This window comes from Corythoichthys intestinalis, chromosome 18 (genome assembly GCF_030265065.1).
Source record: "Corythoichthys intestinalis isolate RoL2023-P3 chromosome 18, ASM3026506v1, whole genome shotgun sequence".
Classification (NCBI taxonomy): domain Eukaryota; kingdom Metazoa; phylum Chordata; class Actinopteri; order Syngnathiformes; family Syngnathidae; genus Corythoichthys; species Corythoichthys intestinalis.
The window spans coordinates 40,584,221-40,608,660 of record NC_080412.1 but is presented as its reverse complement, the minus strand read 5'-3'; the positions used below and the strand labels follow the sequence as shown (position 1 = coordinate 40,608,660).

Sequence of the window (24,440 nt, the reverse complement as noted above, 5' to 3'; positions counted from 1 at the left end):
AAGTAATGTAAAAAAATAAGGTACTGAGGGGTACAATAAGGTACTGTTTATCCTCGCGTAAGTCGAGTACGTCGTAACCAGGGGACTACCTGTATATTGCTTTAACCGTTTTAAGCTGTAATCATTCATGTGCTGCGTTCTATGATCTGATGTGCCACAGCACATATTCCAGATTATTTTCTTTTATACTTGGGTTAGGGTTAACATCACAATGAAATTTTAAGAGAACTGGATAACATACCTTGGTCTGTTCATAGTGTGGCTTGTTGGTCTAGTGCTGAAGTGCCCATGTCCGGTCCTCGAGACAACCAATCCAGCTTTTTTTGCATGTCTCTCGCCTCCAACACACCTGAATCCAATAATCATGATCGTTATCAGGCTCTGAGTCCTACAGAGCTTGCTGATGAGCTGATAATTTGATTCAGGTGTGTTAAAGGAGGGAGACATGAAAAACAAGCTGGATAAGGGTTCTCGAGGACCTGATTTGGGCACCCCTGCACGAGACCACTGAGACACAGTAGCGCATAGTTTTACCCCATGTTTCTTTGATGAAAGCCATTGAGCCAATGAATAGATTACAGTTACTTCAAAAGCGGGTTGCTCCGGGAGTCGGACCCAGGACCGCTTGCCCTCAAAGGGGGAATCATACCACTAGACCAACAGTAATCATTAGTTTTTCCCCCTTATTTCTCAAATGAAAGCTACTGACCCTATTGCCAATGATAAAATAGGAATTCCGACCGAAGAGAGCTCATTCAGGAGTCAGACCCGGGACATACCACACCCAAAGCAAGAATCATAGCACAACAAGCTACAGCAGCTCATAGTTATACCCCTTGTCTTTTTTTTTTTTCTCAATTGTAGCTAATTGGCAAGGAACACGTACTGTAACAATTACGTAAGGGCTCGTCCGGGAGTCGGACCCGGGACCTCTCACACCCAAAGCGAGAATCATACCACTAGACCAACGAGCCACAGTAGTTACTAGTTTCACCCCTTATTTCTCCGACGAACGCCATTGACCCTATTGCCAAAGATCAGATAAGAATTCCTACCGAAGAGAGCTCATCCAGGAGTCAGACCCGGGACATCCCGCACCCAAATTCAATTCAATTCAATTTTATTTGTATAGCCCTGGATCAAAAAAATGTTGTCTCAAAGGGCTTTGCAGAGGCAAAATGATACACAATCAGAAAAGAATACGCACTGTACCAATTACTTAAGGGCTCGTCCGGGAGTCGGACCCGGGACCTCTCACACCCAAAGCGAGAATCATACCACTAGACCAACGAGCCACAGTAGTTATTAGTTTTACCCCTTATTTCTGCTAGTTTCACATCTTATTTCTGCAATGAAAGCCATTAACCCTATTGTCAAAGATCAGATAAGAATTCTTACAGAAGAGAGCTTGTCCAGGAGTCAGACCCAGGACATCCCACACCCTAAGCAAGAATCATACCACTAGAACAACAAGCCACAGTACCTCATAGTTTTAACCCTTGTTTTTTTTTTTCTCAATCGTAGCTAATTAGCAAAGAACACTTACTGTAACAATTACTTAAGGTCTCATCCAGGAGTCAGACCCGGGGACCTCTCACAACCAAAGCAAGAATCATACCACAACAAGCTACAGTAGCACATAGTTTTACCCCTTTTTTTTTCCCCCAATTGTATCTAATTGGCAAGGAACACGTACTGTAACAATTACGTAAGGGCTCGTCCGGGAATCGGACCCGGGACCTCTCACACCCAAAGCGAGAATCATACCATTAGACCAACGAGCCACAGTAGTTACTAGTGTCACATCTTATTTCTGCAATGAAAGCCAATAACCCTATTGCCAAAGATCAGATAAGAATTCCTACCGAAGAGAGCTCATCCAGGAGTCAGACCTGGGACATCCTACACCCAAAGCAAGAATCATTCCACAACAAGCTACAGTAGCTCATAGTTTTACCCCTTGTTATTTTCGATGGTAGCTAATTGGCAAAGAATACGCACTGTAACAATTACTTAAGGGCTCGTCCGGGAGTCGGACCCGGGACCTCTCACACCCAAAGCTAGAATCATACCACTAGACCAACAATGGCTACTAGTTTCACCCCTTATTTCTCTGACGAAAGCCATTGACCCTATTGCCAAAGATCAGATAATAATTCCTACCGAAGAGAGCTCATCCAGGAGTCAGACCTGGGACATCCCGCACCCAAAGCAAGAATCATACCACAACAAGCTACAGTAGCTCATAGTTATACCCCTTGTTTTTTTTTTGTCCCAATGGTAGCTAATTGGCAAAGAACACATACTGTAACAATTACTTAAGGGCTCATCCGGGAGTCGGACCCGGGACCTCTCACACCCAAAGCAAGAATCATACCACTAGACCAACGAGCCACAGTAGTTACTAGTTTCACCCCTTATTTCTCCGACGAAAGCCATTGACCCTATTGCCAAAGATCAGATAAGAATTCCTACCGAAGAGAGCTCATCCAGGAGTCAGACCCGGGACATCCCGCACCCAAATTCAATTCAATTCAATTTTATTTGTATAGCCCTGGATCAAAAAAATGTACCAATTACTTAAGGGCTCGTCCGGGAGTCGGACCCGGGACCTCTCACACCCAAAGCGAGAATCATACCACTAGACCAACGAGCCACAGTAGTTATTAGTTTTACCCCTTATTTCTGCTAGTTTCACATCTTATTTCTGCAATGAAAGCCATTAACCCTATTGTCAAAGATCAGATAAGAATTCTTACAGAAGAGAGCTTGTCCAGGAGTCAGACCCAGGACATCCCACACCCTAAGCAAGAATCATACCGCGAGAACAACAAGCCACAGTAGCTCATAGTTTTAGCCCTTGTTTTTTTTTTTTTTTTTCAATGGTAGCTAATTGGCAAAGAATACTTACCGTAACAACTACTTAAGAAAAACAAGCAGGATAGGGGTTCTTGAGGACTGATTTGGGCACCCCTGCACTAGACCACTGATCCACAGATTTACCCCATGTGTCTCCGATGAAAGCCACTGAGCCAATGAATAGATTACAATTACTTAAAAAGAGGCCTCATCCGGGAGTCAGACCCAGGACCGCTCGCACCCAAAGCGAGAACCATACCACTAGACCAACGAGCCACAGTAGTTATCAGTTTTACCCCTTATTTCCCCAATGAAAGCCATCGACCCAATTGCCAAAGATCAGATAAGAATTCCTACAGAAGAGAGCTCATCCAGGAGTCAGACCCAGAACATTCCATACCCTAAGCAAGAATCATACAACTAGGAGAACAAGCCACAGTATACCCCTGGTTTTTTTCAATGGTAGCTAATTGCCAAAGAATACGTACTGTAACGATTACTTAAAAGGAGGGCTCGTCCAGGAGTCGGACCCAGGACCTCTCGCACCCAAAGTGAGAATCATACCACTAGACCAACAAGCCACAGTAGTTTTCTTTTTTACCCCTTATTTCTCCAATGAAAGCCACTGACCCTATTGCCATTGATCACATTAGAATTCCTAACGAAGAGAGCTCAGCCGGGAGTCAGACCCGTGACATCTCGCACCCAAAGCAAGAATCATACCACAACAAGCTACAGTAGCTCATAGTTTTACCCCTTGTTTTTTTTCCAATGGTAGCCAATTGCCAACAAATACCTACTGTAACAATTACTTCAAAGGAGGGCTCGTCTGGGAGTCGGACCCAGGACCTCTCGCACCCAAAGCAAGAATCATACCACTAGACCAACGAGCCACAGTAGGCATTAGTTCTAACCCTTATTTATCCAATGAAAGCCATTGACCTTATTGCCAAAGACCAGTTAAAAATTCCAACCAAAGAGAGGTCATCCAGGAGTCAGACCCGGGACATCCCGCATCCTAAGCAAGAATCATACAACTAGAACAACAAGCCATACTAGCTCATAGTTTTACCCCTTGTTTTTTTCAACGGTAGCCAATTGCCAAAGAATACGTACTGTAACAATTTCTTCAAAAGTGGGCTCTCCCGGGAGTCTGACCACTTTTGCTCTAAGCGAGAAACAAATTACGAGACCAAAGAGCCAGCATACATGCTAGTGTGACTCCTTGTTTTTCTGATGGCGGCCGAAGAGCTAAATGCCAAAGAATACAAAACAATTACGTCGAAAGAGGGCGGATCCAGGAGTTGATAAGGAACCTCTCGCACCCATAGAGAGAATCATACCATTTACAGTATAATCTTCCATCTAATCAGGTACCAAGGACGTGAGGGCTGGGCTCCAGCGTCCTACCTGAAAAAGGCTGACATCCAGAGCCAGAAGCAGGCAGGTGGCGTCGCACACGCTAGCACCAACGACCTGGACGGGTTCTCCAAACAGAGCCAGCCGATCAGAGAGACCCGAGAGGGCAACCAGAAAGAAAACAGACTCTCATTCTTCTCTGATAACAAAAGTAAGTCAACATGGGTGAAATTTGTTTTAGATCATGAATATAGTATTTAAATTAATATATATTTGAAATCTGCAGCATTATTACAATTTGATATGACCGTTTCTGATTACAGAATTTGGACTACGACAAAGACCTCCTCCACGCAGAGATCTTTCCATTGTAAGACAACTAAGTTATCATACGTCCTCAAATGGACAAACACCAACTCCATTGTACTGTCTATCACCTTGTCTGTGTGTGATCATACTCAATGTAATAATCATGACCTCATATTAGTATAACAACCTGGGCTTGAACCTTTTCACAGCCTCGTGGTACAAACCTTCCCAAGCCACCTGGTCCCCCGCAGGTGGAGGAAGAGTTCTACACAATAGCGGACTTCCAGACCACCATCCCTGACGGCATTAGCTTCCAAGCTGGTGTCAAAGTGGAGGTGAATGAGGCAAACTATGTGGTTTTTATTATAACTGAGGTGAAGTTAAGAGTGCTTATGACCTATTTTCTAATTTACCAGGTGATTGAAAAGAATGGCAGTGGATGGTGGTACATTCAAATAGATGACCAAGAAGGTTGGGCCCCGGCTACTTTTATTGAGAAGTACAAGAAGACAAGTAATGCTGTACGGCCCAATTTCCTGGCGCCTCTGCCCAATGAGATGGAACGGCTGCGATTGGAGGACAGCAGTTCTTCAAACATCCCGGGTACAGATGATAGCTGGTCTAAGCCTTTACCAGATGAGCCCACCGCAGCTTCTGAATCCTGCACACGGGTCAAATTGAGAGACTGGAAATCTGGCGCTAACAAGTCTTCTGCCTTCTCCGGACCGCTGCCTCCAGCTCCCGTGGCGCCTCCTGATGACAAACCAGCTCTACCACCGAGAAAGGAGTCCATCAATAAGAGTTTTGACTCGGATATGGCAGAGAAACCAGCTAGGCCTGATCATTCCAAGCCTTTGCCTCCAAAACCACCCGCTCCTGGGGTCATCGTGCCGCTGGTTGCGCCAAAGGCAGCGCCTTTCAAAGCGGACAAAACATCAGAACCAAAGAAAGAAGACAAGAACAAAGCGCTTCACCTTCGCAATGAGATGGGTCTAGAATGCGGTCACAAGGTCTCTGCCAAAGAAGTTAAGAAGTTCAACCTGAAGCCGGTACCCAAGCAGCCTCCGAAACCCAAGTCCGAAGCTACAGAGGAGAAACCGGAGGCAGCTTCTCCAGCGGTATTCATGAAACCAAAACCGGTGATCAGACCTAAACCTGTTCCGGCTGCCAAGCCAGACCCACCAGCAGAGAACAAACTTGACATCACCAACCTGAGAAGTAAACTGAGGCCTTCAAAACCCGTGGATACCCCTGCTTTAGGAGAAGGCAACAATAATCAAAACGATACACATGAAGTCCATCCTAGCGCACCATCCTTCCAAATCCCGTCTATGAATAATGGCAAGAACTGCGACGAGTCAAAATTCCCTCCTAGACACATGAACGGCCATAGTCAAGAGAGCTCGCCCCCTCCTGGAAAACCTGCGGTTCCTCCCCACAAGGAAGTCCCTCTGAGACCCCCTGCCTTGGGTCCGAGAAGACCTCCTCCTCCAAAGAAAACCTCTCCATCCAGCCCCACTGAGATCAAACCACCTTCTGCTTTAAAAGACCCTCAAGACCCCCCTAAGACTGGACCATCTCAACTCAACAGACCCCCGCCCCCTAAACCAAAGGGCTTTTCTCCAGCTAGCCCGAGCAGAGAGAAAGAAGACCCCACGAGTGTTAAAAAGGCGATTCCCCCTAAACCACAGGTGAAAAGCGACAAGCCGGGTCCACCCAGAGACAAACTCCCACCTTTGCTCAAGGAGCCCAGCAAGGAAGAGTTGTACCTGGCTGTGGCCGATTTCGATGGCGACGACCCCACGTCCAGCTTTAAGGTGGGGACGCTCTTTGAGGTGCTGGAGAAGAACAGCAGCGGCTGGTGGTTTTGTAAAAACATAGGAGAAGATGTTGAGGGCTGGATCCCTTCCAATTACTTGAGCAAGAAACCTTAAGGCACTCAGAAACAAGTGTACATACAAAAGGTCACTGCTTTGTAGTTAGTATTGATTTTTAACTCAATCACTGCCAGGTACAGTATACGCATGGTATTCACCAGACAATTGGACACGAGTCACAGAGACTCAGACCCGAGTCGCAAATTTGATGACTCGCAACTCGAGTCTCTCGAGAAAAACGCAGACTGTGACTTGACTTAATTGAACTGGGAGCACTTTTGTTTTTGGCAGCCCTTTTAATTTTCGTCTTAATCTTTTGGATGATAATAATTATTAGTCTTAGTCCAATGTTGTTTTGGGCAGCTCTTTTAATTTTTGTTTTAGTCTTTTTGACGAAAATACCTATTTGAGTAATTTCAAAATTGACTCGACAATCTGTTGACTTGACACGACTCGTCTTTACAACCTTTGACTTGGCATGACTCGTATTTACAGCCTTGTGTCTCGACTTGACATAACTTTATGTCTCAACTCGACTTGACTTGAGATAACCTTATGATTCGACATAACCTCGTGACTCGACTTTACCACAACAGGTAAGACTTGGGACTTACTTATGACTCGGATCATAATAATTCATGCAGTTGTCGACATAACATTGACTCGACTCGACATAACCTTATGACTCCACTCGATATGACAAAACCTTATGACTCCACTCGACCTAACCTTGACTCCACTCGACATAACCGTGTGACTTGACTCGACTTGACATAACCTTGTGACTCTTCGTGACTCGACATAACCTTATGACTCCACTCGACGTGACATAACTTTATGACTCCACTCAACATAACCATATGACTCCATTCGACATAACCATATGATTCCATTCGGCATAACCTTGACTTGACATACTCTTGTGACTCGACCCGACATAACCTTGTGACTCGACTATCTTTTGACTTTTTTTACTTTTCTTTTGACACGACTCGTCTTGACAACCTCGTGTCTCGACTTGACTCAACATGACCTTGTGACTCGACTCGACATGACTTGACATGACTCGACATAATCTCGTGACTCGATATAACCTTGACTCGACTCGACGTGACTTGACATAACCTTATGACTCGACTTGAGGTGACTCGACATAACCTTGTGACTCGAGTCAACGTGATACGACAACCTTGTGACTCGAGTCGAAGTGACTCGACATAACCTTGTGACTCGAGTCGACATGACGACAACCTTGTGATTCGAGTCGACATGATGACAACCTTGTGACTCTACGTGACTAGACATAACCTTATGACTCGACATAACCGTGACTTTACACAACATAACCTTATCACTCAACATACTCTTGTGACTCAACTCGACATAACCTTGTGACTCGACTCGACAATCTTTTTTTTTTACTTTTGACACGACTTGTCTTTACAACTTCATGTCTCGACTTGACAGACCTTGTGACTCGACTCGACATGATGTGACTCGACATAATCTCGTGACTCGACTCGACATAACCTTGTGACTCGACGCGACATAACCTTGTGACTCGAGTCGACGTGATGCGACAACCTTGTGACTCGAGTCGAAGTGACTCGACATCACCTTGTGACTCGAGTCGACATGACGACAACCTTGTGATTCGAGTCGACATGATGACAACCTTGTCACTCTACGTGACTAGACATTACCTTATGACTCCACTCGACATAACCGTGACTTTACACAACATAACCTTGTGACTCAACTCGACATAACCTTGTGACTTGACTCGACAATCTTTTGACTTTCTTTACTTTTCTTTTGACAAGACTCCTCTTGACAACTTCATGTCTCGACTTGACATGACCTTGTGACTCGACATGACGCGACTCGACATAACCTTGTGACTCGACGCGAAATAACCTTGTGACTCGAGTCGACGTGATGCGACATGACCTTGTGACTCGAGTCGACATGACGACTTTGTAACTACGTGACTCGACATAACCTTATGACTCCACTCGACATGACATAACCTTATGACTCCACTCGACATAACCTTGACTTGACACGACATAATCTCATGACTCGACTTAACCTTGTGACTTGACCTGATTCGACAAAATCTTGTGACTCGACTCGACGTGACTCGACATAACCTGGTGACACGACTCGACATAGCCTTATGAATCGACTCGACAATCTTTTAACTTTTTTGACTTGTCTTTTGACTCGACTCGACATAACCTCGTGACTCGACTTGACTACAACAGGTAAGACTCTGATCATAGTGACTCGTACAATTGTCGACATAACCTTGACTCGACTCGACCACAACGGGTAAGACTCGGGACTTACTTGTGACTTGGATCATAGTGACTTTTGCAATTGTCTGGTATTCACAGAGTATGTTTTGTGGTAGTTAATAAAAGAAGAAATCATGTTAAAAACACCTACATTTGCTGCCATTGACAGAAATAGATGTCGAATCCACTTCCATTCCATTCTCACCAAGTCAGTACGGATTGGACATTTGTCACTGTCACTTAATTTTTAGGTACATTTTTTCTTTTGTCTTCCAAAACAGCAATAACATTTTCAATGGGTTGTTTGCCTCTTTCATACTAACATTTGAACCTTTTGTGTTTCTTTCTTAATGGTAGCATTAGCATTACAGAGGACATGTAACGTAGCATTACAGCTCAACATACAAGATATAAAAATAGGAATAAACCAAGTACCCAAAAAAAAATAAAAAAATTAAAAATTGCTCTCTTGACAAGCTTCCAAAAGTGGTAAACAATTGTGTTTACAGGCTTAATGTTTTTATAGTACGAGTTTACTTTGCTATGTAAAAGTCATTTGTTTTCATGCATGTTTATTTTTAGCTCTTGCCAGTTTGTCCTCTTCTAATATTTAAGTTTGCCTTCATGTGCAACATGTTCTCCTACACTTTTTTTTTTTTAAACACGAGAGGTCAGGCAAATATTTGCACACAGTAGAGTTGTCGATAGACATTTTATTTCACGTACCAAATTTCCTCAAGTAGTGGACTGCTTAAATCAACGCCCTGACCTTATGAATTGCCAGGTGCATTGTTAACTTGAATTAATAAAATGGTGCATATGTTTATTTCTCGTTACCATGATCAGTTTTTTAAAATAGAACCCACAACCTCTATAAAATGTTTAGTGATACTGCTTCTAGAGTGGATTTATTCCATTAAGACAAATGCAATAACCATATAAATAACTCTATATATTTATTATAATACATATTTTGTAAAAGATATTATATATTAAAAACACTTTTGTAAAAATAATAATAGTCTTCTGCCAGTGTTTAGTACTCGGCAGTTATAATAAGCACCTATATAAGGAAATGCGGTAAATGGAATGGTTTAGTACGTCATAACTGTTGAAGGGTTTAAAAAAAAAATGACCATGTAATTGGTGCAATTATTTAGCAGTGCTCCACATTTTGGTGTTCTAATATCAGTGATAAATGTGTGACCAATGTACAGTACAAAATAGTTTTACTAAAGGCTTGACTGGTCTCAAGCTAGGGCAATGTATCAAAAAAATTTTTTTCTATTGTGTCTTAAACGTCACTTCATATTAAGTGTTCATCTTTTGTCATTGTTTACTGATGAAGGAACAAGAAAGAAGGAAAGACGATGGATATGTTTTGGGCCAAATGCAGTCTTGTTGTCATCGGCAGGAAGCAAAAGTAACAAGTTCAGATATTTTGACAATCAGACAAGACTAACTTAGTTGCTATGTTCATTTGACACACAACTGACGGTTATTTTAAAGCATAGAAGTGAGCGAGAGCTAAGTCCAGGACATGTAAGAGAAATGTATGTGGTAAAGATGTCATCGAGGCAGTATTGTAATTCATTTGTCCCTTTTTTTTTTTTTTTTTTTTTTTTTAAATTTACATTGAAGTCAATAAACATTTCATATTTTTCTCATATTGTTGGATTTTTTTTTTTTTTTTGTGCTGTGATTTTGATGTACAACGTAAGTACACTTAATTACACATTGGCAAACTACAAGTAAGTTAAACGTGTTTTGAACCTTTGCTAAATGTCCAGTTTCACCTTTTGTTTACATTTTTTAAAGTAAAGTAATAAATAAGCAAATAAAATAAATATATATAATTATATATTATATATAATTTATTTATTTATTAATTATTATATATATTATATATAATAAGAAATAGCAAATAAGTATTTACTCAACCACCAATTGTGCAAGTTCTCCTTCTTGAAAAGATTAGAGGCGCCTGTAATTGTCAACATGGGTAAACTTCAACCATGAGAGACAGAATGTGGGGAAAAAAACAACAGAAAATCACATAATTTGATTTTTAAATAATTTATTTCCAAATTACAGTGGAAAAGGGGCTCCATGCAAGATCTCACCCTGTGGCGTCAAAATGATAACAAGAACGGTGAGCAAAAATCCCAGAACCACACGGGGGCACCTAGTGAATGACCTACAGAGAGCTGGGACCACAGTATCAAAGGCTACTATCAGTAACACAATGCACCGCCAGGGACTCAAATCCTGCACTGCCAGACGTGTCCCCCTGCTGAAGCCAGTACAAGTCCAGGCCCGTCTGCGGTTCACTAGAGAGCATTTGGATGATCCAGAAGAGGACTGGGAGAATGTGTTATGGTCAGATGAAACCAAAATAGGACTTTTTGGTAGAAACACAGGTTCTCGTGTTTGGAGGAGAAAGAATACTGAATTGCATCCGAAGAACACCATACCGACTGTGAAGCATGGAGGTGGTGTGTAAAGGAAAGAATGAATGTGGCCATGTATCGAGAGATTTTGAGTGAAAATCTCCTTCCATCAGCAAGGGTATTGAAGATGAGACGTGGCTGGGTATTTCAGTATGACAATGATCCCAAACACACAGCCAGGGCAACAAAGGAGTGGCTTTGTAAGAAGCATTTCAAGGTCCTGGAGTGGCCTAGCCAGTCTCCAGATCTCAACCCCATAGAAAATGTGGAGGGAGTTGAAACTCCGTGTTGCTCAACGACAGCCCCATAACATCACTGCTCTAGAGGAGGAATGGGCCAAAATACAGGCAACTGTGTGAAAAGCTTGTGAAGAGTTACAGAAAAGGTTTGGCCTCCGTTATTGCCAACAAAGGGTACATAACAAAGTACTGAGATGAACTTTTGGTATTGACCAAATAATTTTTCACCATGATTTGCTAATAAATTTTCTGTTTTTTTTCCCCACATTCTGTCTCTCATGGTTTGAAGTTTACCCATGTTGACAATAACAGGCCTCTCTAATATTTTCAAGTGGGCAACTTGCACAATTAGTGGTTGACTAAATACTTATTTGCCCCACTGTACATGGCCATTGTGAGGCAAGGAGTCCATAAATTCATAAGCTCTTCCAAGTATACATCTAGTGCCACCATCTGGTGAAATGTGTCACAAGAATTTATAAGCTGATCGAGGTGTAATGTATGTATCCTAAATGTATCACATTTGGTACAAGCATTTTTTGAACTCATTGCAGGTTAAAAAAAAAAAAAAAAATTTAAGGAAAAAAAAATTTTTTTCAAACCTGATTGCGCTCAATCTCACTTTAGTTACATATAGTTCTAACGGGAAATATAATGCTTAATGCATCATTTAAGATACAAATTACAGGACATACTGTGTATATATGGCGGAAAACACAGACAAGACTGAAGAAGCAGTTTCTGCTCTTGCACTCCTCTTTAAAAGAAACTGCTGTATTTTAAGCCAAAACAACTGTTGTGTTTGATATAACAATATGTCTATATGCTGCCATAGCAGATTCATAGCGCATTAAGCCTCCGAACTATTTTTAATTATTCCATTTTACCCTGGAAACAAATGTTTCACATTGAGAGTCTGACATACTCCCATTGTGATCATTCAACATACCTCGTTTATTATGACAAAGCAGCGAACTGGAAGGGGTTATGGGGGAACAGAAGAAAAGATATACAAGAGAAGAAAGAAAAGAAACACAAACTACAACAAGATATACATTGAACGTCTACACCACAGGTGTCAAACAGATTCCAGAAAGGGCCAAGTGGTTGCTGGATTTTGTTCCAACAGATACCGTGCAGAGAGTTTGACCAATGAACTTCCTACTGAAACAAGCAGCACCTGACAAATTTGAACTGATTACACATGTAAAAAAAAATCTGATTGGTGAAAAGGTGTCCTCCTCATTGGTTGGAACGCAAACCCACTTGGCCCTTTCTGGAATCGGTTTGACACCTGTGGTCTACACTAACTAAAGATATGTTGGTGCTATGGTCAGCTAGATGTATTTCCGGTTGTCACCATGTGGGGGGCGTGTTGACCAGGGAAAGAGGGTGGAGGGGGAGTCTATAAGCTAAGTGATTGAAAGGGGGAGAGTGTACACAAATCAGTTCTGTGATCTAGAACCCAGTAATCGTGTGAATCCCTTGTGAGTGTAAGTCCGTTGGCGACTGACTCTACGCCACCCAATCGCCAATCCCGGCACCGGGACCCCCCACCCAAGCGCGCCCCATCACATTCAGCCACACGTGAGCCCCACCAGGCACGCAACAGCCACGCAGAAAAGCGGGGATGCACCGCGGGTGCCAACCCAGGGCCACGGCCCCCACCCAGCCGGGCGTGGGGGGGGGGGGGGGTGATATCAGCGCAGCCCGTCCATCCTCCCGCAGCCCAGCAAAGGAGCCATTGTCCCCCGCCACCCCGAGATCCAGGGTGGTCCCCCAAGCCACTCGCGCACCCATCAACCGGCCTTCAGGGATGGCAAGAGGGGACGCGCCACCAACCCCAAGCCGACCCCTGTCCGCCCACCCGGCCCACGAGCCACAGCCGCAGCCCCCCAACCGGCGTGGCACACCACGGGACCCCAGCGACATACCAAGCCCAGGGCAGAGCAGGGTCCCCTGCCGGAGCAGGCAACACCCCACCGATACACCGGCGCCCAGCCAGCGACCCGCAACGGAGCACAGGGCGGATACCCAGTCAGAGAAGATCTTTTAATACATTTCCACATCGGCACCATTAGTTGCACGAAGCACATCAAGACGGTACTCTATTTCTTGCCATGTTGGCTGTAGCATAGCCTTATCAATTGTGGCAATGGCATCAGTAATCCTTCGCTTAAGGTCAGTAATGTCCCCTTATCTTAGTTCGATACACGATATCTTTAACATAGCCCCATAGAAAGAAGTCCAGGGGAGCGATATCTGGTGAAAATGGCGGCCAAAGAATTGGCCCATCCCTTCCAATCCATCAGTCTGGAAATGTTTAAATGAGGAACCCACGAAAATGCAGCCCCCAATGTGGTGGTGCACCATCTTGCTGAAAAATGATGGTTGGTTGAAGGTTATTCAGTTTTGGTGCCACATATTGGTAAACATTTGCAGAAATTGATGTCTCAAAGAAGAAAAACACACAAACGCAGTGTAATAAAAAAACTTTAATAAACATTGAATAGAACAAATCTGAATAAAATATCTAATCAATTGCATTTTTAATCAATTTTTGAAATGGTAAAGAGACTTTATGGACACCCTGTATTATTTCATCTAAAAAAAAATATATATATATATATATTCACTCGCATATTTTAAACTTTTAAACTAGAGCTGTCAAAATTATTGCGTTAACGGGCGGTAATTACTTTTTTAAATTAATCACGTTAAAATATTTGACGCATTTAATGCACATGCCCCACTCAAACAGATTAAAATGACAGCACAGTGTCATGTCTATTTGTTACTTGTTTTTTTTGGTGTTTTGTCGCCCATGAGCATTGTGTAATTATTGACATCAACAATGGCGAGCTACTAGTTTATTTTTTGTTTGAACATTTTACAAATGTTATTTTAAACGAAAACATTGAGAGGTTTTAATTAGGGGTGTCAAACGATCAAAATTTTTAATCGAGTTAATTACAGCTTAAAAATTAATCGTAATTAATCGCAATTCAAACCATATATAAAATATGCCATATTTTTCTGTAAATTATTGTTGGAATGGAAAGAAGACACAAGATGGATATATACATTCAACATATGGTACATAAGGACTGTATTTGTTTATTATAACAATAAATCAACAAGATGGCATTAACATTATTAACATACTGTTAAAGCGATCCATGGATAAAAAGAATTCCTAAAGATAAATGTTAGTACAAGATATAGAAATTTTATATTAAAACCCCTCTTAATGTTTTCGTTTTAATAAAATTTGTAAAATTTTCAATCAAAAAATAAACTAGTAGCCCACCATTGTTGATGTCAATAATTACTTACACAATGCTCATGGGTGCTGAAACCTATAAAATCAGTCACACCCAAGCGCCAGCAGAGGGCAATAAAACTCCCAAAAACACAAGTACACATTTCACTTTGCTGTCCTTTTAATCTGTTTGAGCAGGGCATTTGTGTGTCAATTACGTCAAATATTTGACAAATATGATTAATTAAAAAAATTAATTACCGCCCGTTAACGCAATAATTTTGACAGCCCTAGGTTTAATATTAAATTTCTATAACTTGTACTAACATTTATCTTTTAAGAACTACAAGTCTTTTTATCCATGGATCGCTTTAACACAATGTTAATAATGTTAATGCCATCTTGTTGATTTATTACAATAAACAAATACAGTACTTATGTACAATATGTTGAATGTATATATCCGTCCTGTGTCCTCTTTCCATTCCAAGAATAATTTACAGAAAAATATGGCGTATTTTATAGATCGTTTGAATTGCGATTCATTATGATTAATGAATTTTTAAGCTGTGATTAACTCGATTAAAATTTTTAATCATTTGACAGCCCAATTTTAAACAAATGATGTCAAAATGAAAAAAATAGTGTGTAAATAGGTTACGGATAGCTACCTCATAACTATCGCTTAAGTGTATTTTTTTTGTTACTGTTGCATATTCCCCGATATGTTAGATGATAATCGATTCAAACAAAGAAATACCTACATAGATTTTTTTTTTTCCTATTGTCTTTTGGTTTTTTATTGCAAGCAAATAAATGAATATTTAGAGATGGCCGGGTCCGATCACGTCATTTTCAAAGTATCAGAATCGGCAAAAAAATATCGGACATGCCTTTTTTTTTAATTAAATCGTTTTCTAATTGTATTTCACATTACAGACATAATATGTTACACTCATCCAGCGTCTTTAGTTTAGGCTTAAGGTAGGGTTATCAAATTTATCCCGATAACAGCGGTAATTAATTTTTCTAAAAATGTATCATAATATTTAACGCAATTAATGCCTGCGCTGCTCGACCCACTCACACATTGTCGCGTTCAATCTGTAATGGCACTGTAATATGTTTACATAGAGCTAAAAGGCAACGTAAAATGAGTAGAGAGAATTTTGGCAGCCTTTGAAGGCTTTTATTTTAATTGGCTAAAGCCTTACAATCCCTCTCTCAACAATTAGAAATGTCGTGGGAAGCAATGTGGGGAAGAAAGGTAGTAGTTGATCTTTATCTTAACACCCTATTTTATCTCCCAACGCTGAGAAGATATATCAATTGGTACCATTACGCACAGTCATGGTTGCACTTCCCATCATGCATTTGGGCAGAAGTTAAATGGCTGCAGTATCATTTACTGAAAGTTCATAAAAATCCACTAGATGGCAGTATTTCGTCACAATATCCAAGTCACATTTATCCTTTAAGAATTACAAGTCTTTCTATCCGTGGATCCCTCTCACAAAAAGAATGTTAATAATGTAAATGCCATCTTGAGTATTTATTGTCATAATAAACAAATACAGTACTTATGTACTGTATGTTGAATGTATATATTAGTCCGAGTTTTATTCATTTTTTTCTTAATGCATTGCCAAAAAGGTATATGATCGTGAAAAATTATCGGGAATGAGTGGAATTGAATCGGGAGCAAAAAAAAAGCAATCGGATCGGGAAATATCGGGATCGGCAGATACTCAAACTAAAACGATCGGGAGCAAAAAAACATGATCGGAACAACCCTAATTACAATCATTTTCTGGAAGAAATTGAGCATTATCTGGAAGAATTGCAGGGGTGTCAATACTTTTAGCCAGCAGTGTAATTAAGGAAATAGCCTCTTCCAGTGCGGTAATTAGAAAATCTGCATTTATTAGATATTTACAACAGTGGTTCCTTCTGATACAGTTTTAATCACACTCACAAGCCATCATACATTCCACATTATGCAAACTGAGGCAGACAGAAAGGCCTATAAACGAACCCAGGAACCTCAACCCAATAATTAAAACAAATAATAAATCAATTAGTTGAATTAAAGTGTACCTAAATGCTGATTTAAAATACATTTTCAGGGCCGAGTTGCCCCCTTGTATAACAAAAGGATTGAAGACTTGATGGCTCAAGTGGAATTACAAACTCCTCAGTGCAAAGGAAGACCAACGACAACAACAAAAAACAAGTAAGACACTGTATTGCACTTTGGTTAGCACGCAGTTTCACTTCTGCAACAACGAAACACTCAACCTGCGTTTTAAATCTGTCAACCGACAAACAGAAAACAGTATTTCACTTTAGTTTTGTCCCTTCCCGTCCAGTGTGACTGATTTCTACAGTAAAACAATTACTTTCGTATGTTATTACGCATTGCGGAAACGATAATTAAGCGGATAAATTTGGTTTAAGCCGCTAACCCATTCCAAATATTAAAATAAAGATGACAATAATGTTAATAAACACCTTCATAGTGCAGCTCTGTGTTAAAATATATATTTTAAAGTACTTAAATTAAAAATATACAGTGATGAATTGAGATTTAACTGTCAGCAAAAATAAATAAGAGGCACACTTTGGCAGCTCTGGGACGAAACGTAAGGCATACATGAATGGAAATAGTTCACATATATTCAGCAATTTGCATTAATAAACATCCCTCTTGCAAAATTAAATGGAAAAAATCCCTATTTAGGCATGAAAAAAAATAAAAACACCCTCTTCAATTAAAAAAAAAAAAAAAAGTCACCCTATTAAGAACCATTATTGGGTGTGGCTTTTAGTTTCCAACCATGTGAAGGTTAAGCACTGAAGGGAAAAAATGTTGATTAAGACAAAAAATTCACTTAGTAACATTTGTTGTGACTGGCAGCGAACAAAAAGCAAAGCAACAATGCGGTGGGTACAGTTTTGGGGACACTCTAGAAAAAGTGTGCTTATGTGTATCGTAGCAGCAATTTGCATCTTTAGACATAAGTATATCCATTTAACTGGCAAGTCAAGACATATGGACAGGCAACGTCGAGGTTTGTGAAATCAAGTGAGGGCGAGTCTTTGCAGGACTATCCCTAATTTGACGTTTGGACCCAGTGACACAAATGGCTTCCCCGCACAGTCTCAGCAAGGGTTTTCCTTTACCTTTAACGCTACCTGTTTATCCAACAATGGAACTGTCCGTTCAAGCCCGCCCTGGATATTAGAAAGACTTAAAGCTTATGTGGTAGAAGATTCCTGATAGGGCACAAACTTGGAGAGTTTGCCAACGGAGCCCCCCGGATTTGGGAAGTCGCCCAATTCGTTGATCTTGAAGAACGCGTCCTGGTCCTTCCTCTTGTTGCTCAGTGTCTCCTCAAGTGCCTGTGATAGAAGATGACACCACGACCAGGTTAAGACGCGCAAAATGATGAATGAGTGGATCTTGCATTGTGAAAAATTGTTGATCGGATTAAAACAGAAGCGCAGGCTGCCAAATTGAAAGTATCCGCCATATTTCTGATCTCTGTGACTTTTGACCCTCTCTTCCCATCCTATGACTTGCAAGATTGAGATGAATAGGCTAATCCTTTTTTTAAGAAATTCCTTGACCTCATTATCCCATATTTATGACCTGTGTGACTTTTGACCCTCTTTTCTCATCCTATGACCTGCAAGCCAGAGATGAAAAGGCTTATCCGTTATCAAGAAATTCCTTTTATGACCTCTGTGACATTCGACCTCAGCCCATATTTCTAACCTCTGACTTTTGACCCTCTTCCCATCCTATGACCTGCAAGATTAATATGCTAATCCGTTATCAAGAAATTCCTTTTCGGACCTCTCTGAAATTTGACCTCATTATCACATATTTATGACCTGTCTGACCTTTGACCTCACTAGCGCATATTTCTGACCTCTGTGACTTGACCCCCTTTTGCCATGTTATGACCATCAAGCTCAAGATGAATTGGCTAATCCGTTATCAAGAAATTCATTATCTGACCTTTGTGACCTTTGATCTCATTAGCCCATTTTTCTAACCTCTGACTTTTGACCCTCTCTTCTCATCCTATGACCTGCAAGGTTGAGATGAATAGGCTAACCCGTTATCAAGAAATTCCGTTTCTGACCTCTCTGTCTCTCTAGCCCATATTTATGAACTATGTGATTATTGACCCTCTCTTCCCATGCTATGACCTGCAAGCTCGAGATGAATGAGCTAATCCGTCATCAACAAAGTCATTTTCTGACCTCTGGGACCTTTGACCTCATTATCCCATATTTATGCACTGTATGACCTTTGATCTCATCTCATCTTTATGACCTGTGACTTTTGACCCTCTCTTCTCATCTTATGACCTGCAGGTTCCAGATGAATGGGCTAATCTTTTATCAAGAGAATCCTTCTGACCTCTGTGACCTTTGACCTCATGAGCCTACATTTCTGACCTGTGTGACTTTTGACCCTCTCTTCCCATTCTATGACCTTCAAGACTGAGATGAATAAGCTAATCAGTTATCAAGAAATTCATTATGTGACCTCTGTGACCTTTGATCTCATTAGCTCATATTTCTGACCTCTGACTTTTGACCCTCTCTTCTCATCTTATGACCTGCAGGTTCCAGATGAATGGGCTAATCTTTTATCAAGAAAATCCTTTTCTGACCTCTGTGACCTTTGAACTCATTAGCCCATATTCCTGACCTCTGTGACTTTTGACCGTCTCTTCCCATGCTATGAACAGCAAGCTCCAGATGAGTAGGCTAATCGGTTACCAAGAAATTCCTTATCTGACCTCTGTGACATTTGACCTCATTAGCCCATATTCCTAACCTCTGACTTTTGACCCTCTCTTCTCATCCTTTGACCTACAAGTTCGAGATGAACAGAACAAGTCATATTAATAAAGTAAGAAATAAGATACTGTGAGGCACAATTAGGTACTGTTTGCGAGACGCAAAAAATAAATAAATGGAGACAAAATAGCGGATGTGATTCCGGCGTCGTAAAGTCAAAATCACGTAAGTATGTCGTAACCTTGGAACTACCAGTCTTACATTTTGTAGAATGTTTTCCTGACCCATGTATCGCCATATCGTGAGAATCATTATCGTGACCCTTGTATTGCAAATTGTATCCTATGATACACAGAGGTCCCCACCCCTAATGTACATCATGTAAGTAAACCTACTATCTTCCTGGGTTTCAGTTTCTCCCGCCAGTCCTTCAGCAGCTGGTTGTGTTGATCATCCAGTTGTTTGAGCCTCAGTGTTTCATTTTCAACCAGCATGTGGCATTTTTCATTCTGAAGTGACAAAAAAAATGAATGCTCTTTCAACAATTTTTAGTCATACAAAAAAAATAAATAAACGGGTGCGCGTACCTGCATCTGCTGCAGCTCTCGGACATTTTCCTCACACGCGCCGTACATCTCCCTCATCTGGTTCTCGTGCTTATTCTGCATGAGCTGCTTCTCGCTCTTTTGACGCTTTTCTTCCTGCTGGGAAAACTGCATACGCAAAACAGAACAAACTCGTGAGACGTACCGAGCTACGAGTCGGTGATACGTGAAAAATTTTGATCAATAACCACTCAGTACACAAGTATCCTTATTTAATTTTTAACGGCGCTACCTGTTTGATCCTCTCCTTGTCCTCAGAGTTGCTGCCTGTGGAGTTAACGCGCAGGCTCTTCTTGAACATGGCCAAACGGGTTTTGGCTTCACTTCGCTGAATCTTTGGCAGGCGGCTCTTCTCATTGTGCTGCCGAGCTTTCATTATCTCGGTCATGCGCTGATTGTAGCGCTGCATGTGTTCCAGCTCCTGCAATGGACCACAAAGCAGAAACCAGCAATTACTATGTTATACTGTCCTGCGCGTACGTCATTTTTGAAGCTTCGTCACAATGTAATTACGTCATCCACGTGCCGGTGGTTTGTCTCATTTGAAAGTGTGGAAATGGTTTATAATGTTATTTGAGTTTTATAGTTTTATTGCCCTCATAAATAAACATAAAACGCTGCAAGGACCATGAGTTTATGTCCATATTTCCATCATTTCTTGTCCTTTTTCAAAACCGAAAGCACCTCGAAAAACTAGCTACCCCAGGAGTCATTATGAGGTCACGAATGGTGGCCGTCATGTGAACATTATTAATAAATTGCCAAGCGAGGCGCCACCTAAGGAGAGGAGAAGAAGTAACTAGCGAAGGCCGGTTGGATTAATTGAAAACTACAGTGGTATGAAAAAGTATCTGAACCTTTTGGAATTTCTCACGTTTCTGCATAAAGTGACCACCAAATGTGATCTAATCTTTGTCAAAATCACACGGATGAAAAAAACAGTGTCTGCTTTAATTAAAACCACCCAAAACATTTATAGGTTTTCATATTTTAATGAGGATAGCATGCAAACAATGACAGAAGGGGGTAAAATAAGTAAGTGAACCCTCTGCCTAAGGAGACTTAAAGAGCATTTGAAATCAATTTTTACCAAACATTTTAAGACAGGTGTATGCCCAATCACTGATGAGTGGTTTAAAGCTGCCCTGCCCACAAAACACACACCTGGTAAGAAATGTCATGATGACAAGCATTGTCTGATGTGCATCATGGCAAGTCAAAAGAGATGTCTGAAGACCTGCGAAAGGATACAAAACCATCTCTAAAAGTCTGGATGTTCATCAATAGACAGTCACAGAAGTTGTCTATAAATGTAGAGATTTTGGCACTGTTGCTTCTCTCCAAAGGAGTGGCTGACCACCAAAGATGACGCCAAGAGTTCAGTGCAGAATGCTCAGAGAGGTAAAAAAGAACCCTAGAGCGTCTGCTAAAGACTTACAGAAATCACTAGCACAGTCCAATACCTCTGTGCACACATCATCTACAGTATATGTAAAACTATGGTTTACATGGTAGGACTCCACAGAGGAAGCCACTGCTGTCAAAAAAAAAAAAAAAAAAACATTGTCGCTCGTTTAATGTTCGTAAAAAGGCACTTAGACACTGCACAGAAGTTTTGGCAAAATATTTTATGGACTGATGAAACCAAAGTTGAATTGTTTGGGAGTAACACACGTCATGTGTGGAGGAAACAAATGGAACAGCTCACCAACATCAACATTTCATCCCCACCGTGAAGCATGGTGGAGGGAGCATCATGATTTGGGGCTGTTTTGCTGCCTCGGGGCCAGGACAACTTGCAATCATTAATGGAAAAATGAATTCAAAAGTTTTGCAGGAAAACCTGAGGCCGTCCGTCGGACAATTAAAGCTAAAAAGAGGATGGATGCTGCAACAAGACAACGATCCAAAACATCTAAGTAAATCAACTTCAGAATGGTTTCAGAAGAACAAAATACACATTCTGGAGTGGCCAAGTCAAAGTGCAGACTTGAACCCCAATGAGATGCTGTGGCATGACCTAAAGACAGCGATTCATGCCAGACATCCCAGGAATCTGACTGAACTACAGCAGTTTGTAGAGAGGAATGTGAAAAGATTAGTCCTGATCGATGTGCTAGACTGATCAGCAGCTACCGGGAGCGTCTGGTTGAAGTTATTGCTGTCAAAGGGGGGCCAAAAATATTAAATGTGATGGTTCACTTACTTATTTTCCTCCCCTTATGTCATTGTTTGCATACTATTTTAATTAAAAAATGAAAACCTAGAAATGTTTGAGTGGTTTTAGTTAAAGCAGTTTTTTCATCTGTGTGATTTTGACAAGGATGAGATCACATTTGATGGTGATTTTATGCAGAAATGTGAGAAATTCCAAAAGGTTCTGATACTTTTTCATACCACTGTATAATAGTATTATAATATTTATAATAATCATTCATCGCCAATCAGATTTTTTAAAAAGGGTGTAATTTTAAAGCTATTCTTAGTGTAGAATCTGAATTCTAGAATATGTGAGATTAACTCCAGAAATCGTTATTTATGTTGAACATGACATTCTTTTATTTTGAAATGTTCACTGGAAGCATGTTCGCTAAACCGCTAGCTTTCCACTCCGCAAAAAAGTCTATTCGTCATTGCATGTGGTGTCAGTAATAGATTTTTTTTTTTTTTTTTTTTTTTTGCAAATGCTGTTAACAGCGATTTTTAATGTATGAAGTGTCACCTTTTAACCGCAAGTTTGAGTTTTGGAGAAGACTGCCAATGTTTTCTAGCAGGCTAAAGTGGTTAGTAGTAGGTTGTCTTTTTTCCCCATTAGCTTCAATATAGCAATGCTAATGTTTTCTGAACTTTAATTCTACGGCGTGTTGATGACCGATAAATACCGATAAATATCTGTGAAAGGAACTGGAGTCTCATATGCCATCAACAAACACGTGTGCACACACAAATGTATGCATGCACGCGGCGATAAAACGCAGCCGTGAAAATCACCGCCCTAATTGTTATTTCCCGTGCGATAAATTGACTTATTGTATATCGCGACAGGCTTAGCAACTTCAATAAAAAATGTCATTATTTTTTTAGATGGATTTACGATCTACCAGCTTGTTGTTTCCTGTTGTCTTCCAAAATTACAACTAGGTGACGCCGCTTTTCTATTCTTCTTATTTCAAGACATTAAGTGAGTAAAATTTACTCGAAGCACTGGCAGATAATTTAACTTATTTCTAGTAGATTACAATGAAAAAAGGGAAATCTAACTAGTTAAAGAGGTGTGTTTGTCAGTACACTGGCTTAAGTGACTGATGGTGTTCGTCCTCTAGCTTACCTTTTCATGTTTTCTGAGGAGCAGATGCCTTTGGAGGAAATATTGATCTTTAAGCTGTTGCTTTTGGAGTTGGCGTGTCTCATGCAGAAACCTCTCCTCTACTTCCCATATCGAAGATTCTCGATCTGAGCAAAGAGACAATCGAGATGGATGAATGACATGGTTGTGTTTTGGCACCACACGACAAGCTCAGACGCCTCTACAGACATCCAACCTCGGATTAGCTGGTTCTTCTTTTCGAGACAATCCCGCTCCGTGTTGGCAATGTCATTCCTGTTGTTGACGGTGATTTGATGGATGGTGGCGTCTAGATAGTTCTTCTGAGCTGCCAGGAACTGTTCCTCCTTAAAAAAAAAATACGACACAAAAATTATTTTTAAAAAAATCAACTATATAACTACTAAATATCCACTTGAAAAGAAACTTACCTCTTTTAGCTTAGTTTCTTGAAAGGCAGTCATTCGTTGCTTCGATTGTTCTTTACGCTCACTTCTTGGTAGCTTGTCGATGGCATGTTTTAACTGAAACAAAACATAAGAAATGAATGAAGTCACTTGCACAAAGGAAAATTCATACTTTGCGCATCGACCAACCGTAGATAGCTCACAGAAAAAATCATGAAAATCTAGTTAGTCCTTCCAGTTTAGTGACCTCCGTGAAGTTTTCCCCACATCAGACGCAAATTTATAGAAAAATTACATCATTCGTTAAATAATCTCATTACACGTTATAAAATTTTAAGTGAACAGACCTCCTTTTTTTTATGTTTTTGGTGATCAAGGAACTTCTGGTGCTCGCGCTGTTGCTCTGCTTTGATGCGTTTGTTTTCGTCTTTGAGTTTACTTTGGTGATCCACCTCCATCTTCTCAATGGTCTGCTTCTGTTGCTTCTCCAGGTTCTCCATCTCCCCATCATAGAACTTCTTCTTGGCCTGTCAACATAACGTGGCAGTGAGCTCGTCCATGATACACCCAACTGAAGTAATAGAAAAGATTAGCCGAATACGTCTTGTGAACGTTGGGGTATTGCGTTGC

At 40.8% G+C, this 24,440-nt stretch overlaps 2 protein-coding genes and 6 non-coding genes across 9 annotated transcripts in view; 1 reads left to right on the top strand and 7 right to left on the bottom strand.

Moving 5' to 3' along the window:
• sh3pxd2b (SH3 and PX domains 2B) overlaps positions 1–9,530 on the top strand; it is a 74,736-nt gene extending 65,206 nt beyond the window's left edge. For both annotated transcript variants that reach the window (XM_057820468.1, XM_057820467.1), the window contains 4 exons: positions 4,233–4,429; positions 4,542–4,588; positions 4,737–4,862; positions 4,944–9,530. In XM_057820468.1, the coding sequence (XP_057676451.1) occupies positions 4,233–4,429; positions 4,542–4,588; positions 4,737–4,862; positions 4,944–6,461 (1,888 nt within the window). In that variant the 3' untranslated portion in view covers positions 6,462–9,530. The remainder of the gene's footprint in view (positions 1–4,232; positions 4,430–4,541; positions 4,589–4,736; positions 4,863–4,943) is intronic.
• trnap-ugg (transfer RNA proline (anticodon UGG)) lies at positions 903–974 on the bottom strand. Its single transcript has one exon. It is a non-coding gene; the product is annotated as a tRNA-Pro (tRNA).
• trnap-ugg (transfer RNA proline (anticodon UGG)) lies at positions 1,224–1,295 on the bottom strand. The gene has a single exon. It is a non-coding gene; the product is annotated as a tRNA-Pro (tRNA).
• On the bottom strand, positions 1,713–1,784 carry trnap-ugg (transfer RNA proline (anticodon UGG)). Its single transcript has one exon. It is a non-coding gene; the product is annotated as a tRNA-Pro (tRNA).
• trnap-ugg (transfer RNA proline (anticodon UGG)) lies at positions 2,323–2,394 on the bottom strand. The gene has a single exon. It is a non-coding gene; the product is annotated as a tRNA-Pro (tRNA).
• trnap-ugg (transfer RNA proline (anticodon UGG)) lies at positions 2,585–2,656 on the bottom strand. The gene has a single exon. It is a non-coding gene; the product is annotated as a tRNA-Pro (tRNA).
• Positions 3,681–3,752, bottom strand: trnap-ugg (transfer RNA proline (anticodon UGG)). Its single transcript has one exon. It is a non-coding gene; the product is annotated as a tRNA-Pro (tRNA).
• Positions 9,531–16,553: 7,023 nt separating the features above from the next.
• Positions 16,554–24,440, bottom strand: part of stk10 (serine/threonine kinase 10) — an 81,130-nt gene continuing 73,243 nt past the window's right edge. Inside the window, exons 13-20 of the mRNA XM_057820621.1 lie at positions 24,158–24,337; positions 23,835–23,927; positions 23,621–23,750; positions 23,407–23,531; positions 20,311–20,499; positions 20,061–20,186; positions 19,869–19,982; positions 16,554–18,057 (exon numbers count right to left, since the gene is read on the bottom strand). Coding sequence (XP_057676604.1) covers positions 17,914–18,057; positions 19,869–19,982; positions 20,061–20,186; positions 20,311–20,499; positions 23,407–23,531; positions 23,621–23,750; positions 23,835–23,927; positions 24,158–24,337 — 1,101 coding nt within the window. The 3' untranslated portion in view covers positions 16,554–17,913. The remainder of the gene's footprint in view (positions 18,058–19,868; positions 19,983–20,060; positions 20,187–20,310; positions 20,500–23,406; positions 23,532–23,620; positions 23,751–23,834; positions 23,928–24,157; positions 24,338–24,440) is intronic.